General features: G+C 36.9%; 1 protein-coding gene across 4 annotated transcripts in view; it reads right to left on the bottom strand.

The window, feature by feature from the left end:
• The window catches only part of LOC127432000 (disks large-associated protein 1-like), a 195,432-nt gene that overhangs the window by 24,928 nt on the left and 151,094 nt on the right, over positions 1 to 19,410 (bottom strand). For all 4 annotated transcript variants that reach the window (XM_051682716.1, XM_051682715.1, XM_051682714.1 and 1 more), the window contains 2 exons: positions 2,378 to 2,766; positions 968 to 1,050 (listed from right to left, as the gene is read on the bottom strand). In XM_051682716.1, the coding sequence (XP_051538676.1) occupies positions 968 to 1,050; positions 2,378 to 2,766 (472 nt within the window). The remainder of the gene's footprint in view (positions 1 to 967; positions 1,051 to 2,377; positions 2,767 to 19,410) is intronic.

Genomic DNA, 19,410 nt, shown 5'->3' with positions numbered 1-19,410 from the left:
TTCACTTGAGAGCAGAAAGGTAACGTAATGGACTATGTTACTAACCTGCCCATGTCTTACAAATAAATTGTAACATTTAAAGTTTTTATAATTAATTTGAATTCAGCTTCTTTATGCCATCATCACGACCTGGCTTTGATGTAACCATTACAAGTTACTGATAACAACATGTTGGTTTAAAAACATTATACATTTAGGGAATGATTCCGCTCCCAACCTCTGACGTTATCAGTTACATGTTTGAAACAAGCAATTTTAGGGGCTGTGCAGAGCCAAATTTTCCGACCCAGAATGGAGACTGATTGGGTATCAGCTCCGGCACCAGCACCATGTTGGTTTAAAAGGGGTATCTCTCTCTCTCTCTTCTGTCCCTCCCGCTCAAAGGGAGTAATACATTTGAGGGTGTGTGAGTCAGAGTAAGCAAAGGAAAGTGTAAGAGAGAGAGAGAGAGAGAGAGAGAGAGAGAGAACTACATAGGGGGCTAATACTTGACCATGTCTGTGACCCAGCAGCCTGCCTGCTTCAAAATGGGCACAGCAACAGATGGCCATGCGCACACGTACACACACACCCGCATACACACACAGAGCAGCTGTCTCTATGCCTCCCACTCCTTTACCCTTTCAAGAGGCCCCAGTGTCCAAACCACCATGATAGAGACAGCTGTGTGTGTGAAACAGAGACAGAGAATGGGAGGGTCATTTTCACCAAAGCATGTGCTTGAATTGACAACTCTCTCTCTCTTTATCACTCTCTCATTCACTTTCTTTTCTCTCTCCTGTTAAAGCTTTCATTCTTCAACAGGTTTCATAATTACAGTCCTCACATCTATAATGTTTAGAATGACTCTATTCATATAAGCAAATGATTTCGGTTAAAAGCTAGAGATGTACAGTACTGGAATATTTATCTGGATTGTGTGTGTGTGTGTGTGTGTGTGTGTGAGTGAGTGTATGTGGATACTCACCATCTTTCATCCTCTACTTGAATGCCCACCGACTGAAACTTGCAATGCACATTTGATTGGCCAGTTTCCTCAGGACCATCCACCTACACACACACACACACACACACACACACACACACACACACATTCAATACTGAGTCTGGACATCACCAGCTAATTTGAACATGTTGTTGTTTGTAATACTGAAGCGTATCTAATTTTTCCTTTGTAAATATAGCAAAATAAAGTTAAAATCTTACACAAATAGTACACAATATTGAAGGATGTAGTTACACAGGAAGCACGTATTTATTATAAACATGCAAACTGCACCATTATGTGCACAATACATGGTGCACACTCAATTGTCAGCGAATATAATGTAGATAAGAGCTGTTCTAAAAAACCTATTGTGCTGCCTGACTAAACAACATTTCTGGTCATTGTAGCATACACTCTCTTGAAGCATTCTCAATAATCTGAGAATATACTTTACATGGTGTCTCAAAATCTATTGTGTTGCATACCTAGAAAGCATTTTCAGGCATGATAGCATAGCCTACACTATACTGGAGCATACTCAATAATCAGAGAATATACTGTAAAAAATGCCTGTATCTCAAAACCTAGCTTGCTACCTACCTAGATAGCATTTTTGGGCATCATAGTATGCACTACATTTGAGCACACTAAATATTCTGAAAATTCACTGTAGATAATACAAGTCTCAAAATTAAGTGTGCTGCTTAAATAAACAACCTTTTGGGCATCATAGCATACACAATATTTTGGAGTATACTTAATAATCTTAGAATATACTGTGTATGATGGCTGTGTCTCAAAATCTAATGTGTTGCCTACCTAGACAACATTTTCAAGTATGATGGCATATACTTTACTGGGGCATAATCAGTAATCAGAGAATATACTGTAAAAGATGCCTGTATCTAAAAACCTAGTTTCCTAGACAGGATTTTTTTGGGCATCATAGCATGCACTACATTTGAGCATACTCAATTATCTGAGAATTGACTAAATAATTGCTGTCTCAAAACCTAGTGAGCTGCACACTTAAACAACATTTATGGCCATTACAACAAACACTACATTGGAGCACACTCAATAATCAATAATCTGACAATATTCTGTTCTATAACATAGTATTCTGCCTACCTAGACAACATTTTTGGGCATAATAGGAACATTCCTAGAACATTTCAATTACACACAAAATAATGTGTAGGTAGACAGCTCACTAGGCTTTGTGTGTTTTTTACTTCTTTCTTTCAAATTTGACTACATTTATGAAGTTCAAATAATTATCAGTGTTTCTAGTGTTACTTTGGTCCGGTTTATGTCACAAAAATCTGTAACCCTATAGGCAGACACAGATGTGGGATATTTGAGAGTATGCATGTGTGGGTTGCCAACCTGTATCCCAATGGACAGGCACTTCCTAAGGGCGTCTCTCTTAGCGTCTTGTGAGATGTGTGTTACACTAGCAGTGGCGGTCGCTGTGGTGATGGTGATGGTGCTGTTTGTTACGTGTTGGCTGGCTGGGCCATGGACTTGAGCATTTGCTGCCTCAATGGCTGCCGTCAGGGCCTTCATGCTATCGATGCTCTCTGTGGAGTTGCTGAGGCCAGACTGGGCAGCTGTTAAGGCCCGGATAGGAGGGACTGAGCCGGTTAGCTCATTGTAGGCATCCTGGGCTGATTCTGTGCTACTCTGGGCTGTAATGGAGATGTATGGTCTGGTGGGTGTTGACCTGGGTGGGACCGGGGGCGGAGTTTTCTTGTAGGTGGTTATACATGATGATACTGTGGAAAAGGAAGACATGATAGGTTACTAAGTGTTGCACAACAAATTAATACATTCATCAATATGAGACAATTTGGAAGTAAGATTAACTTAAAAGATCGAGAATACAATAAGACAGAAAATTCAGATTGTGTATTATGTAAAAAAAAAAAAAAGGAAAAGAAACAAGAATTTTTTTTTTTAGAGCACAGTGGAATTATTCAAAATATTGTAGAGAACATTACAGTATAGAATAATAGAGTAGAATAAAGCATAGTAGAATTGAGTAGAGCATAATAGAGTGGAATAGATTAGAGTACAACAAGGAAGAGTAGAATATAATTAAATTTACTAAAGTATATTAGAGAAGAGTAAAATAGAGTAAAATAGAGTTCAGTAGAATACAATGGAGTAGAACAGAGTTCAGTAGAGTTCAGTAAAATACAAGAGTAGAATAGAGCAGACTGAACTGAGTTGACTTTTTTAACAAAATATTTGAGTAGAACTAAATAGAGTTCAGTAGAATAGAGTTAGAATAAAATTAGGTAGAATAGAGTGAAGTAAAACAGAAGATGGAATAGAGTTGTTTAGAATAGAGATGACTAGAGTAAAAAAGAGTTCAGTAGAGTTCAGTAGAATACATTAGAGTAGATCTGAGTAGATTATATAATTGACTTGTGTAGAGTAAACTAGATTTGAGTAGAACGGAATAGAGTACAATAGATTTGGGTAGAATAGATTGAAGTAAAACAGAATAGACAGAACAGAGTTGGGTTGAATAGAGTTGAGAAGAGTTCAGTAGAATACAATAGATTAGAACAGAGTAGGTAGAATAGAGTTGACTTGTGTAAAGTAGAATAGAGTTGGTAGAATAGAGGGAAGTAAAACAAGATTAGACAGAATAAAGTTGGATAGAGCTGAGTTGATTAGAACAGAATAGATTTGAACAGAGAATATAGTACAATATTTAAAACTTGAGGTGAGTAGAGAAAAATAAGTAGAACAGAGTTTTGTAAGAAGAGTTATTCTAGAGCATAGCAGGGTGCCACAAAGTAGAACTGAATCGTGTTGTTTTTTGAGTAGAGTGTTCTAAAGTATTGTAGAGTAAAACTACAACAAGAGTTTGGCATGACTGTCCCAAAATCATCCATCTATTTCTGCTCTCTGTGATCTTCCTGCCTATGTTTCTTAGAATAGCACAGCTGCTGAGGAAGACTAAACACTTTGTATGTGTGTGTCTGTGGGTGTGTACATGTGTGTGTGTGATCAGAGACTAAACAGTGGCAGTCCATTTTCTTATAGCTCCCTCATTTCCTGCTTTTGGCAGGAGCAGGTTAGAGCAGGCCCAGACACACACACAAACATTACTTCTGAACACATGCAGGGAAAGGATTAGATCGGAAGATCTCTCTTTTTCCTTTATGACATTTGAGTGTACGTGAGTGTGTGTTTGTGTGTGTGCCAAAGCACATCTGTTTTAGATTATAGCCCTGTAAGAAGATCATCTTGGTGTCTTTTAACAGCTCTGAATGTCTCTCTCTCTCACACAGCATAGAAAGGATGTGAAACAGGTTTGTGATGGCTGTGTATGTGTGTACCTATGTAAACTGGGTCACAGTGCATTGGGAAAGTAGGAAAGTAGGCTTTCTCTTTAAACTATTATGCCAACCCAGCCACGCATTTTGTGTGTATCTGTGTGTGCTTGTTCTCACCTGTGTGTATGAGTTTGTGTCATGTGTCAAGCTTGTATGTGTGAGTTCTCTGACCCACCCAGTCCAGTGGTTTTCTTTTAAAGCCATTACTCTCTGTCTCTCTCTCTCTCTCTTTCTCTCTTTGTGTCAAAAGGTAAACCACAGGTCAAATAGCCCAAAATATCCACCACCTGGAGCCCTTTAAACTACAGTCAGATGTGATTTTCCAAACTAAAAACAATCTGGATTTTTAACTCTTATCATTCTGAGTAAGACTCTTGAGCAGAACAAGTATTGAACATAATACAGTAAAACAGATTTGAGTAAAGTTAAATAGAGCAGCAAGAGTACAATAGAATAGAGTTGAGCAGAATAGAGCAGAATATGTATGGAACATAATACACTAGAATAGATTTGATTAAAGTTCATCAGAGTAGAATAGAATACAATAGAATAGAGTACAATAAAATAAATTACAGTTGAGTAAAACAGATTTGACAAGTGTACAGTAGAATAGAGAGTAAATAGAGTTGAGTACAGCAGAATAGAGTAGTATATGTATGGGACAGAATACAGTAGAACCAATCTGAGTAAAGTACAACAAAGTAGAATAGAATAGATTAAAATACAGTTGAAAAATGTAAAATAGGAAAGACTAAAATAAAGCTGAATAGAGTAGAATAGGTTTTAGCAGAACAGATTTGAGTAAAGTACAATAGAGTAGAATAGAGAACAATAAAATAAAGTTGAGTAAAAAAAGCTGACTAGTGTAGAGTAGAACAGAGAGTAAAATACAGTTGAGAAGAGCAGAATAGAGTAGAATTAGTATGGACTCCAGTAGAACAGATTTGAGTAAAGTACAACAGAGTACAATAGAATAGAGTACAATAGAACAGAGAGTAAAATATAGTTCAGTAGAGCAGAATGGAGTAAAATAAGTATGGTATAGAATATAATTCAGTAGAATAGATTTTAATAAAGTACAATAGAGTATAATAGAATAGAGTGCAATAGAATACAGTGAGTAAAATAAAGTTAACTAGTGTAGAGCAGAACAGAGAATAAAATACAGTTGAGATGAGCTGAATAGAGTAGAGTAAGTACGGGACATAATACAGTAGAACGGATCAGAGTAAAAATAGAGTTGACAAGATTAGAGTAGAACAGAAATTAAAATACAGATGAGTAGAGCAGAATGGAGTAGAATAAGTATGGAATATAATAGAACGCAGCAGAATAGATTTAAATAAAGTAAACAGAGTATAATAGAATAGAATACAATATAATATAGTTGAGTTAAACAAAGGCTGTGTCTCGTTTGGAAGGCTGCGTCCTCCGGAGGTCGCATTTGTCGGCCGCATATGTCATCGAGGCTGTCTCATTTCAGAAAAGCGAGTAGGACACTTCAAATGCAGCCTTCGAATGCAACCTTTTTTCATGGGAATTCGGAGGATGCATGAGGTGTATCCTTCGTGGGCACTCACAACCCACAATTCTTTGCTTCAACAGAAATGTTTAAAAAAAAATAACGCCAATTTGCCCGTAAATATGATGTTCAAACGCAAGTCATGTTAATTCTCATGTTGAAGTACCTCAGTAGATGGGTGCAGAGTATATAATATGTATAATTATATTATATTTAATTAAAATAAAGTATTATAGACTAAAAGTACACCTGTAAAATCTATTTTTTTTTTCTCTTTACATCTTTATAACTCTCCAAAAATTTACCTCATACATTCCCTTCCAAAGGGACTTTGTTCCATTCTCACTCGAAGCGCTCGCGCTTGTTAAAAAGTGGCATGCTGTCATAGCAACCATGTTACGTTTCGTTTCCGTTTGTCCTACGAAGGCTGTCTCGTTTAAATGAGACTTGTTTAAAGGAGGATGCTCAGTATACTGCAGCCTTCAAAGGACACGTCCTACCTAGCACGCAGCCTTCGAAACGAGACACAGCTAAAGTTGACTAGTGTTGAGCAGAACAGAGAGTAAAATACAGTTGAGAAGAGCATAATAGAGTAGAATAAGCATGAAACTGAATACAGTAGAACAGATTTGAGAAAAGTACAACAGAGAAAAATAGAATAGAGTTGAGCAAAATAGAGTTGACAAGTATAGTGTAGAACAAAGAGTAAAATACAATTGAGTAGAGCCGAATGGAGTAGAACAAGTATAGAATTGAATAGATTTGAATAAAGTACAATAGTATAATAGAATACAGTTCAATTGAATATAGTTAAATAAAATAAAGTAGACTAGTGTAGAGTACAACAGAGAGTAAAATACAGTTGAGTAGAGCAGAAAAGAGTGGAATACGTATGGAATAGAATAGAATGCACTAGAACAGATTTGGGTTAAGTACACCATAGTAGAATAGAGTACAAAAGAGTAGAATAGAGTTGATCAGAATAGAGACAAATAAGTATGGAATGGAATACATAAGAACAGATTTGAGTACAACAGAGTACAATAGAATAGAATAAAGTGAGATCAAATAGAGTTGACTTAGTGTAGAATTAGAATAGAAAGTAATGTTGCTTTGAGCAGAACAGAATAGATTAGAATAGATTTAGGTAGAATACAATAGAATAGTGGAGTTAATTAAAAAAAGAATAGAGTTGAGTAAAATGAAAGTTGGTCTAGCTGGTGGACCAGTATAGCCATGTTGTTTACCGGCCTAAAATGCTGGTCAACCAGTATGGTCATTTTGATGAAGCTGGACGACCAAGGGTGGTTGATGGTTAAGCCAGTTATGAAGCCTGGTAGGGATTCTAGGGAACATCAGCATCCCATGCTGGGAAAAAGCATCAAAAACATGTTGGTGACCAGCATTGCTGATCTTTTCAATGGGATATTTATAAATGCATTTTTTATAGATTCACGGTCAGCTCCAAAAGTTCAAAGATATATTTGTATAACCTTGTAATAACAAAACAATATCTGCTAATAGAAGCATACACACACAGATACCCCCTCCACACAAAGGAATGCCAGTAAGGTCAATGGGTTGTCTGGACTCCACAAAGTGAAGAGGAAGTCAGTTGCCAGAGAGCTGTCAGAAGTCTTTTCAGAGGCTGGACATCTCAGGTAAGCACAGTGTTTTTACAACATGGGCCACCGCAGTATGATATAGGTTACTTTTTAACACCAGATGTGTAGGATACATATTCCAAATTGACTTATTTTTCCTTAAACACACACAAGCACACAATAAAAGGCAGGGTATAAAAACAAGGCATGCCATGTTAACAGCATTAATGACTACCTCACTGTTTCCACGGATACACTTTGATGTTTGGATCATGGGCGATTTACGCCTCCAGAACCACACACACACTGAAGGCCATCATGTTTATCCAACAGTTGGGAAGTGGAGTATGATAGAGAATTCCTGAACTCCACCAGGCAGGAACAGAGAAAGAAAAACTCCCTAAAACTTTTTAGTCCAACTTTCTTTCAACAACACAGTCAGTCTAACATCTGCCACTTGGATCCGGAGTGATCTGAGTGCTACAACTGAGTTAAATGTGAAGTGTGTAATTTCTCCGCCACTAGTGACACTATAATAAATTGCAAAAATAATAACTGAACACCTCTCCTATCTACCATTGGCCGGACAGACAGATAGTCCCGCCCCAAACACAAACCATTAGTTGAGCCATTGTTGCAATGTTGGGTTGGTTGGAATGCTTAAACAAACATAGCAATGTATTAATAGCGTAACAGTGTTTACACTTTTCTGTGAAATCAGCATCCAAAATGCTTACTCATATTTGCCATGCATATTAAGCTGGGACAGAAGAAAGTATTTTAATACAAAAAAAGTACATTCATACACCACATCTACACTGAGATTGAGTCATGCAAAAAAAAAAAAAAAACAACAAAACAAAACATTTTAACCATTAAAGTTGCCTACGCTGCAAACATGATGCGCTTGATTTGTCGCATCATGCTATTGCACTTAAACCGAAATTCAGCCTGTTGGTTGAACATTAATTGGCTGCGTTCTTGGATGAAAAAGCATTTCTCATTTCAAAAGAGCACAAGAATGAGGGAGAGGTTTAAGAGGAGGAGGAGAGCAAGGGGGAGTCTGTGAATGACAAAACCCTGATCTGGCCCCCAGCCAACAAACTCCTCTTTGTGAGTAGCTTCAAACGTGCAGCCGACAGAGGAGTGTGAATGGTGAATCTCCTGCCTAAAAACACACTACCCCCCGCCCGGGTCAGCGCTGTATCAAAGACGGCCCCTGCTCAGCCCCCTCTACTCCTTCACTAACCCCCTCCATCATCCATTCATCCCTTCTTTTTTGCCCCTGCCTGGAGAAACTCCCCTTTCAGCCTCATGCTTCATTAGGAGGGAAGACTGAACGCACCTCTGGGCATGCTGATCACTGGACACAGAGGAGACCAATGAGAGAGAGCATTTGGTGGGGTGGGGGGGGCAAAATCTGACAAAATCTCCCTAGGACATCCAGGGGTGTTCTCAATTCGAAAAATGACTCATAAATAAAGTGAATAATGCTTCCTTTTCATTCAAATGTTTTTTTTTTTCTTTTACACTGTATTTGTGCACTAAATTAAACTACTGTAATTCTAAAAGGAATGTTCCGGGTTCAGTACAAGTTAAGCTTAATGCACAGTATTGTGCATAATGCTGATTACCACAAAAACATCATTTTCACTCGTCCCTTGTTTATTAAATATATATATATATATATATATATATTTGCAGTTACAGTGAAACACTTAAACGTTAAAATACACACTGTTTTAAAAGTATGGCCTCAAGACGTAAACATTGTACGTTAATATGATTTCAATGTAATAAAATCGCTTGTAGAACATATTGTGGCTATACATTTGAAATACATTATGGACAGGCCCCATTCCATTCTATAGTAAGTGCCGTAACTAAAACTTTTGCTTTTCTTTTAAATAAACCAGGGATGAGTGAACTATTTTATGTGTTAATGAACATTTTGCAACAAATCCTATCATTTGTACATTCCTTTAAAGATGCACATTCTTTCTGCTGTCATTATGGGAGATTGAGACCAGGCCCATTGTGAAGAGACTAGTTTTGCAGTAAATAGTTGTTATTTGGGAAGCATTTAAAAAAAATAAACATTATATAGTATAATACAGTTTCGGTAGGGTTAGAGTTGGGTTTGTCTGATGTAATTATAAATAGCTTTATATAAAAACAATAGAAGTCATTTAGATAGCTAATAAACATGTTTGATTTGTGCTTTTAAAACTTTGAAAAAAGACAAAGTGATAACTCCCTCTGAAACATATTCAAACAGTTTAGTTGTGCTCCCTCTAGTAGATGGCAGGGAATTATCAGAATAACACAAAAAACACAAAGCGCTATAAACCCAGAAAAGGGATAGCAGCCTGTTTTTGTGTGTGCAAGGAGGCCAGGGTGCAGAATGACAGTTCAGCCCAGCTGCCATGTGTTTAGAAAGGGGATGGTCATCATTGCTCTCGCTTTCTCTCCATCCCTTGCTCTCTCTCTCTCCACAGCCAGCTGGAGTCTTTTGTGATAGTGTAGCCGTGGAAACAGAGAAGAACACAAAATGTGTGGCCCTTTAGCAAAACAGTGTGTGTGTGTGTCCCTACTAAAAAATAAATAAAAATAGAACACCAGGCCAGCTAATATTTAAGCAAAGATATGACAATTAAGCTAAATGTTGAGAGTATAGCATAAATTGTCTGTTTATTAGAAACTACAGATTTTGAAAGTAGGCAGATCCTGCAGCGATCAGCAGTCATAACCGCTTACTCTAAACTCATGAGTGCATTTGTTTACTAACAGTGAATGTGACCTACTTTCCCTTGTCCTAAGTTCAGACATACACACGGCCAGTTTCCCCGCTGCTGTCAATCAGTGACAATACACACCCATGCACGCTTGCTCACAAACACACACGCGCATGTGCAGAACAAGCAGCTGACAGGTGACAAATGAAGTGTCATAATCACAGGGCAAAGTAGGAATAAATCAAAGTCCAGACAATTATGACAATTCATTCGAGACAGAGGTGTGAGATGATATATGCTTTTTAATTATCTTTCAATTGTAAAATAAAAGAAAATAAAATAGGTTGCATTCTTTCAGAATAAAACAACAAACTAAACAAAAAACAGGTTGCCTACATTTAGAATGCAGGTTACAAACCGTGAAACTTTAAGTTCATCCTAAAATAATAAATAGAATAAAAAATAGGTTGGGTATGAAACTTGAAACATTAATTAACTAGTTACCCTAACCCTTACCCTATCCTTCAGAATTAGTGAGAGTTGAGATTAATATGTTAAAGTATCCGCAAGGGTCCAAGATCTTAAATTAAGTGATGAATATCTTTCTTTCTCTATAGTATGACAAGAAAGACATGCCCTCCAGGAGGAGAAGAGAAAGGCAGAGATGAATGATAGAGAGAGAGGGAGAGAGAGAAATAGTAAAAGAGGATGACAAGTTTAGCGGCCCATTTGCTTTAGTTCCTGAGAGCATACCTGACAACAGCTGAAGTGAGAACACAATCATTGCAAACTAGGAAATACAAAGACACACATAAAAGAGATTGCTAGACACGTTCACCTTGACATTGGTTTAATATACTACTTAAATAAACTCACATAAACTGACTCACCAATTACCTCCCTTCAAAACTCAGCCAAGCCCTTTATACTCCCGGTGTTTCAATGAGACTGTCTACATACCAGTGTGATTACACATCTGTGTCAGACGGGTCACTGAGTGTGTGTGTTTGTGTGGTAGTATAAGGTTAGAAGCATCTTGCATTGCTCTCTTTCAAAAATGATATGCAACTGAAAGCCAGAACCAGAACCCCTCTATCAAGGTTAGCATAAGATAGCGTAATATGGTGCTACACTGGCGAGGAGACCAGAGGCAGTTAATTTTTTTTAATGGACGTTAAAGGAGGAGATGCTTCAGTATGCCGAATAAACTGCTTTTGTGAGGAAACAGACCATCAACATGTTTTACATTAAACGATCCTTTTGGAGATAATTATGTGTGGAAATTGCTATGATAAAATAAGGGATGTCCTGATACCATTTTTTTGAGAACAAGTATGACTACGATACTTCATTTTTGATACTCGCTGATACCGAGTCTGATGCCTGTTTTTTTGTTTTATTTTTTCTGAACTCCATATCAACAGTTTATTTAAATTTTATCATCGAAATGGTGTTTAAATAAATAAATTAATTAAAACTTTAATGACATGACAATATAACAATACATTTTCAACATAATATTGTATTATTTTTTATCAAATGAAATGCTTTAATACAGAACCTCACAGCACAATCCAAAATACAGCACTGGAGTTATACTTTGGGCAAATAAAGTGCTGCAGAACACAGCATCACAGATGTGAGATATTGCTTAAATACAGTTGAAGTCAGAACAGTTTAGATTCACCTTAGCCAAATACATTTAAACTCAGTTTTTCACAATTCCTGACATTTAATCGTAGAAAACATTCCCCGTCTTAGGTCAGTTAGGATCACTACTTTACTTTAAGAAGGTGAAATGTCCGAATAATAGTAGAGAGAATGATTTATTTCAGCTTTTATTTCTTTCATCACATTCCCAGTGGGTCAGAAGTTTATATGCACTTTGTTAATATTTAGTAGCATAGCCTTTAAATTATTTAACTTGGGTCAAACATTTTGGGGAGCCTTCCACAAGCTTCTCACAATAAGATGCTGGAATTTTGGCCCATTCCTCCAGACAGAACTGGTGTAACTGAGTCAGGTTTGTAGGCCTCCTTGCTCGCACACACTTTTTCAGTCTGGCTTTTTTATGGCAGTTTTGGAGCAGTGGCTTCTTCCTTGCTGAGCAGCCTTTCAGGTTATATTGATATAGGACTTGTTTTACTGTGGATATAGATACTTGTCTACCTGTTTCCTCCAGTATCTTCACAAGGTCCTTTGCTGTTGTTCTGGGATTGATATGCACTTTTCGCACCAAACTACGTTCATCTCTAGGAGACAGAATGCGTCTCCTTCCTGAGCGGTATGATGGCTGCATGGTACCATAGTGTTTATACTTGTGAACTATTGTTTGTATAGATGAACGTGGTACCTTCAGGCATTTGGAAATTGCTCCCAAGGATGAACCAGACTTGTGGAGGTCCACAATTTTTTTTCTGAGGTCTTGGCTGATTTCTTCTTTTGATTTTCCCATGATGTCAAGCAAAGATGCACTAAGTTTGAAGGTAGGCCTTAAAATACATCCACAGGTACACCTCAAATTCAGTACACCTCCTATCAGAAGCTAATTGACTAGCTGTCTAAAGGCTTGACATCATTTTCTGGAATTTTCCAAGCTGCATAAAGGCACAGTTAACTTAGTGTATGTAAATTTCTGACCCACTGGAATTATGATATAGTCAATTAAATGTGAAACAATCTGTCTGCAAAAAAACTGTTGGAAAAATTACTCATGTCATGCATAAAGTAGATGTCCTAAACGACTTGCCAAAACTATAGTTTGCTAATATTAAATTTGTGGAGTGGTTAAAAAATTAGTTTTAATGACTTCAACATAAGTGTATGTAAACTTCTGACTTCAACTGTATAATACAATTACTATTGAGTTATTATTATTATTATTATTAGTAGTAGTAGTAACAGTAGTAGTAGTAGTAATACAGTGAATATTATTAACTTTACATTAGTGATATATTTCTGTCATACTTTTTTTCATATAAATTGTGACTGAGCTATTATTTTGAGTTGTTTCTGTTGTAATGACTTTTCAGTCCATAAAACACAGTTGCTATGTTACTAAAAGTGATTATTAAACTGCAAAAGGCTGCTATTTAATTAAGAAAGTATGTCCTCTGTATGCGACTTGCGCTACAAAGTGAATCTGCGCTCTGTTCGCTGTCATCTGCTACAAACAGAGAGCTCGATGCTCATGATGGTTTTTTTCCCTGTATGATCCAAGGAGGAGCTTTAAAAGGTACGTGCAGCAGGCATTCCCTTTTCTGTCTCCACACATTCACAAGTGCACACATTTGAAGCGTGCCACACATGCAAACTATATATAGAATTTATCTCATTAAATCGCAGCTCTGGTGATTAAATATTCTCACTAGGAGATAATGTGATTTTAATTTGTACGCTGAGTGTTTACGTAATTACATTCGTACATCAGGTGGTATCTGACCATTTTTAAGAGCACGAGTACGAGTAAATGAGTGGGGTATTGGAGCCGATTCCGATACCAGTATCGGTATCGGGACATACCTAGATAAAACTGCTGTTTTACAAGTGAATCACTGACAATTTTGCAACAGGTAGGTGTCAGTTTATGGCTCTCCTCATTTATTTGTATGGTATCCACAAATGGTGATTTACTGTGTTACACTTTCTCTTATGGTCAAGCAGTGGATGTTGGTATCTCAGTATAAAAGGATCTCTGGAAAAACTGGGCTACATGCGGATGGTGGACAAAATTTATGGCACAAGGCGGCACAAGAAATACGTACACTTTGGTCTTAACCCTGACCCAAAAAGAAAACTTTGGCATAATTTTTACCTTTGAAGACTGAACCTGATGACGCCAAAGGGAGGTTGTCACACTTAGCTAACTTCTGGGAAAAATTTTGTCCTCAAAGTAGAGCTAAGTAAACCTACACACACATACCTTACAAGAAAATGCAACAGATACTAACCTGTATCTAACACAAGTATGAACTTTCTTTGTGTTTGCATGTGTTTATTTGAAGGTCTTCGGGTTGAGATCTCGTACATCTTGAGAGGTCAAACCTGACACTTGCACATTTACATATAAATACAAAGGAATGTAGACAAGAGTTCACGCCGCAACTATATGCAGCATGCCCAATGCACAACTCATGAGACAAACTATGAAAGAATGACAAATTGTATTGTAATCTAAACAGCAATACTGATTTCAATCTAATCAACTTTTCAGCTGACTAACCACCCTATTAACTACCTGCAACTCACCTATCTCTCTTTCCTTCTCTGTTTCACTCTGCCTCTCCCCATCTATCCCTCTCTGGCTCATTCCCTTTATGCTTTGTGTCTCCAGGTTTGACCTCTGACCCCTGGTATCCTGTGCAAGGGGGTTGGGGAAAGGACCAGGTGGTGTGTGGGGGAGGAGTGTGTTTCTAAAGTTTTGTGCAGAGCTGGTTGGTGCTGGTTCAGGAATATGCCAAGAGTTTAAGTGATCTTTAGGAGACTTGAGAGACCCCCGACACACACACATAAAGGGGGTTGGGGGTGAGTGGGCAAGAATGCAAGAAATAAACGAGGAGCCCAGCAGAAGTGCAGGAATGCACTGCATTGTGTTATAAAAGACTTCCTAAACTACTGAAGTAGAAACACACACACCTCTTCCAATACACACATATACACTCAATCTGAGTGGCATGTTGTAATTTTTGGCTTTTTATAAATGCATGTTTTGAGATTCCTGTACTAAAGTGATATATGCCATTAAAGGGCCCTCCCAAAACATTTAGGGGCAAACACACACATACGCGCACACACAGACACAGAGGACTCTTTCTGGAAGAGTAGAGACAGTCTGTAATTAAGGTTTGCCCCACCCTTGTAGTGAAAACCTAAACCATCCGACATACTCTGACACACTCACACATACACACACACACACACAAACACACACACACATTTTGGTGCAGCTATCATTATGAGGACTCTCCATAGACATAATGATTTTTATACTGTATGAACTATAGATTCTATCCCCTAACACTAACTCTGCCCCTAAACCTAACCCTGACAAAAAACTTTCTGCATTTTTACATTTTCAATAAAACATTGTTTAGTATGTTTTTTAAGCAATTTGAATCATGGGGAAACTAGAAATGCCCTTATAAACCACATTTATAGCATAATACCCTTGTAATAACCAGTTTGTCCTCGTAAACCACTTAAACCTGCCCACACACACAAGAGGAGAGGAGAGGAGAGGAGAGGAGAGGAGAGGAGAGGAGAGATTTCCTCTTGTATTTCCTGTGGTAGGCAGTGCGACAGGATCATGTTAACGGCCACACTTCCTCTCTGTGTGGCCTGAATCAAAGCAGAACAATTCTCAAAGAGAGACCGTTAAGTTGTAATTACAGAGAGTGCTCCATCATCAAACAGTCAGGAGAATTCAGAAGCACTCTCCAAAATTAGATTGAGATACAGAAGAACTAGTTTCTGAAATGGTCATCTAAAAGACAATGTGCCTTTGTAATACTAAAAAGCACCTTAAATCAGATAACAAAGATATAATGGACATTATGACAAGCACATTTTAGTGTTACAATTTACAATGACAGACTACATTCCACTAGATTTAGCAAGTCAACAGAGAAACAGTCAGATGGTGAAAATACTTCAGATTGTGGCAGAATCATCACTTGTGTATTTATCGCCACCTACAGGATGAAAATAAAAGTGCTTCTTCCCAACACTGAATAATATCACATCTCAGGGATAACAATAATACTAGGGATGCGCTGAGACCTACATTTTGGCCAATATGTAAAATATTTTTCACGGTTCAGTTTCATGTGAAATCAGGCATCAGAACCTCCTGTGCAGTAAAAACATAAACCGTAAAAAATAATTTATTTTTTTATTTTTGAGTGAACTATCCCTTTAAATCTACACCACCATTAAACAGCCTATTATAAGCTTTTCAGCAAAATGTAAAATGCAAAACAAATTTGAAACACAAAACCATCTATTAAATAACAAAAATGGAAAGGTAACATACACAAAATATCAAAACATTGTTTTGGCCAACAAATATTGTAATTAATAAATTTTATAAAATTCTGATGCATGTGACAACCTGCCCCAGTGAAATTGCAACAACATGGACTGCATTTCATGAAAGTTACCTTCATCCTAAGAACACATTTAAATCTTTTGGTAAAAATCCTCATAGTCTTCATAATAAGGTTGACCCTCGGTTGAATGTATGCGAGTCTGGTTTGAGTATGATCGCTTTACCCAAGAGCTATAACAAAAATATGATCATAGTAAGATTATAATATCTACTTCCAATATTCATCTAATCAGACAGATAGGGATAGTAAAAAAAAAAAATTTAAAAAAATTAAAAAAAGCTGATATAGTCTGATATAAAGTGCATAATAAAATAATACTGAACACATTCGGGACTTTAAGGTCCTATTACAGAGAGTTTGATGACGGCATGTACGTGGGTAAAACTGAGACAGAAATGCATTAGATCACCTCCTCTTTATAATACCTATCTAAAGGTAACCTTCAGGCCACAGATTTAGAGGAGGGATACACAAAAGATAAGAGATTATAGAAGTCACTCTAAAATAATCCTTCTCTGTGTGTGTTTGTGTATTTTTCTGCATGCCTACACTGGTAGAGAGTTTCAGACAGCAAATTTCCTTTGTTTTCATTCTATCTCTCTCCCACTGAGGCTCTCTTTCTCATACAAACACGTATACTTACACAGGCTGATTAACTCCAAGGAAGAAGAGGAAATCATATCAATCTTAGGTCTTTGAGACATGATGTTTAAGTTTAAATCAGAACAGCACCTTTCATGGTGGGGGGGTTCCTGAAAGGAAATGATTATCTGTGTGGCTGAGAGAGATGGTGACTGAGAGGAAGAAAAGTAGACTGTAACTGAAAGGTCTCACTGAGTGATTTGTGAAGTCTGGAGAGATGGGCGGGCCTTTAACCACACACATACACAAACTCATTTTCTCAAAACTTAATCATTAAAGGAGTAGTCCACCCCAAAATGAAAATTCTGTCATCATTTACTCACCCTCATGTTGTTCCAAAGTCCAAACCTGTATAACATTTTCTCTACCGAGGAACACAAAAGGAGGGAGAATGTTAGCCTCAGTCACCATTTATGTTCATTGTATGGAATGACAATGAATAGTTACAGAGGCACAAACATTTGCCTTATGTCTGCTTTTGTGTCATACGGGTTTGGAACAACATGTGGGGGAGTAAATGATTCATTTTTTGGTGAATTATCCATTTAAGCTTTCACATAATTTTTGACTTTACATAGCCTAAAAGCTCCTGTGGACGAGGTTGTTAATGATGTTGTAGGAAATGTGAGAGTGGTTTTATAGCCTATATTTTAAATATTTTAGGAATTTAAAACAATTGCATTGCATCCTATACAAACTATTCTGATTTGAGTATGTGATTTCGGTCATGGGTTTTCTCCACTTTCTCTTTGTTTTAGACTACCCTCTAGTGTTTAACTGCACTTATACTAAATGTACAAACTGCCTTTTTTTTCATTAGTAAGGGTAGGACAAGTTTAGTAAAAATAAATAAATACAATTTAGGCATATGACTGTGATATTTTCTTGCACTATGCAGAAAAGCCACAATGTAAAGACAATGGCTGGGGTTTACAATTAGTAACTAGCCTTATAATTGAAAAGGAAAATATAGGCATTTTTTGCCTTTTTGGATCAATATTAAAGTCATCTGATTCTGTGTTATAATGGGAGTATATTCAGTATAACATTAAGATCATATCTACTGTCTGAATGAATGTCTGTACTGATCTGCTTCACTTGAGGGCTTGTTTATGACATCAGCACTGGCATCTTTGAAATTGTGAATCATCCCATTCACAGTTCTTTTAATACAAAATCTCTCCATTAAGACAGGTTGACAAAATAATGAGATTCTATTGCCCTTATGATGTCACAGTCATCTCTGGTCTGTTCTGATGTAACCACGGTGAAAGCCTAATACGGTAACAATTTACAATAAGGTTCCATTCGTTAACATTAGTTAATGCATTAAGTATCATGAACTAACAATGAGCAATATATGTTTAACAGCATTTATTAATCTTTGTTAATGTTAGTTAATAATAAAAAAATAATAAAAAAATCATTGTTAGTTCATGTTAGATCATAGTGCAACAACAAATGTTAACAAATATAAAAAATGCATTACTTTATGTTGAAATTAACATTACCAAGATTAATAAATGCTGTAAAAGTATTTTTTATTGTTAGTTCATGTTAACTAATGTGAACAAATAGAACCTTATTGTAAAGTGTAACCACAAAAATTTAATCACTATGACAAAACAAAAAAAATCCTGCATAAATATAATAAAATACCACAGTAGAATAAAACAATTAAATCTAATTGTTATAAAACAGTTATTAACTGAAACAAAACAAGAGAGAAAATGAGATTGAGCAGAGACAAGAAGTCTACTGTATGACTACACAATGAAATCATCCCATACTCTCTTCCTGAGGACATCATAGTTTAAATGGATTAGTTGTCATGGTAACAACAGCATCCTCCTCCTGGGTAAAAGAGCACACACTGACACACTGACATCTTTACCCTCTTAACCTTCAAAAATAATGTACTTTCTTCAGCATTTCACAATTACTAATTTTGAAAAATATCAAAGAAGTACACAAAAAAGTATAACAAATCACAATACACAAATATTCTTTGAGCCCTGCCTAAGGCACCTGCTCTCTTAAATAACACAGCCTATAAGTTACCAAAATAGACTCTCTCTCTCTCTCTCTCTCTCTCTCTCTCTCTCTCTCTCAAACATACACAACAGAACAATCAAGACAGTTTGGTGACTACAGATTCTAATATGTACTCTTTTTATCTATCTTAATACATAGAGCATAAACTTACAAAATCCATTATCAGGCCTTTAAAATAATGAAGTACAGATTCACAGCGTATAAATTGGATGTTGACTTTAAAACGCATCAGTTCATTGCACTACCGGTATGAGTAAGCAAAATGAGATGGGCTCCTCCATCACCTCCGTTAACAACACTGTCAAACACAAGCAAAGTGTGTGTGTGTGTGTGTGTGTGAGAGAGAGAGAGAGAGAGAGAGAGAGAGAGGCGCGAATGTATACTCACAGAAGAGGCGAATCCAG

Source organism: Myxocyprinus asiaticus, chromosome 41 (assembly GCF_019703515.2).
Source record: "Myxocyprinus asiaticus isolate MX2 ecotype Aquarium Trade chromosome 41, UBuf_Myxa_2, whole genome shotgun sequence".
Classification (NCBI taxonomy): domain Eukaryota; kingdom Metazoa; phylum Chordata; class Actinopteri; order Cypriniformes; family Catostomidae; genus Myxocyprinus; species Myxocyprinus asiaticus.
This window is presented reverse-complemented; position numbering and strand designations above follow the sequence as displayed.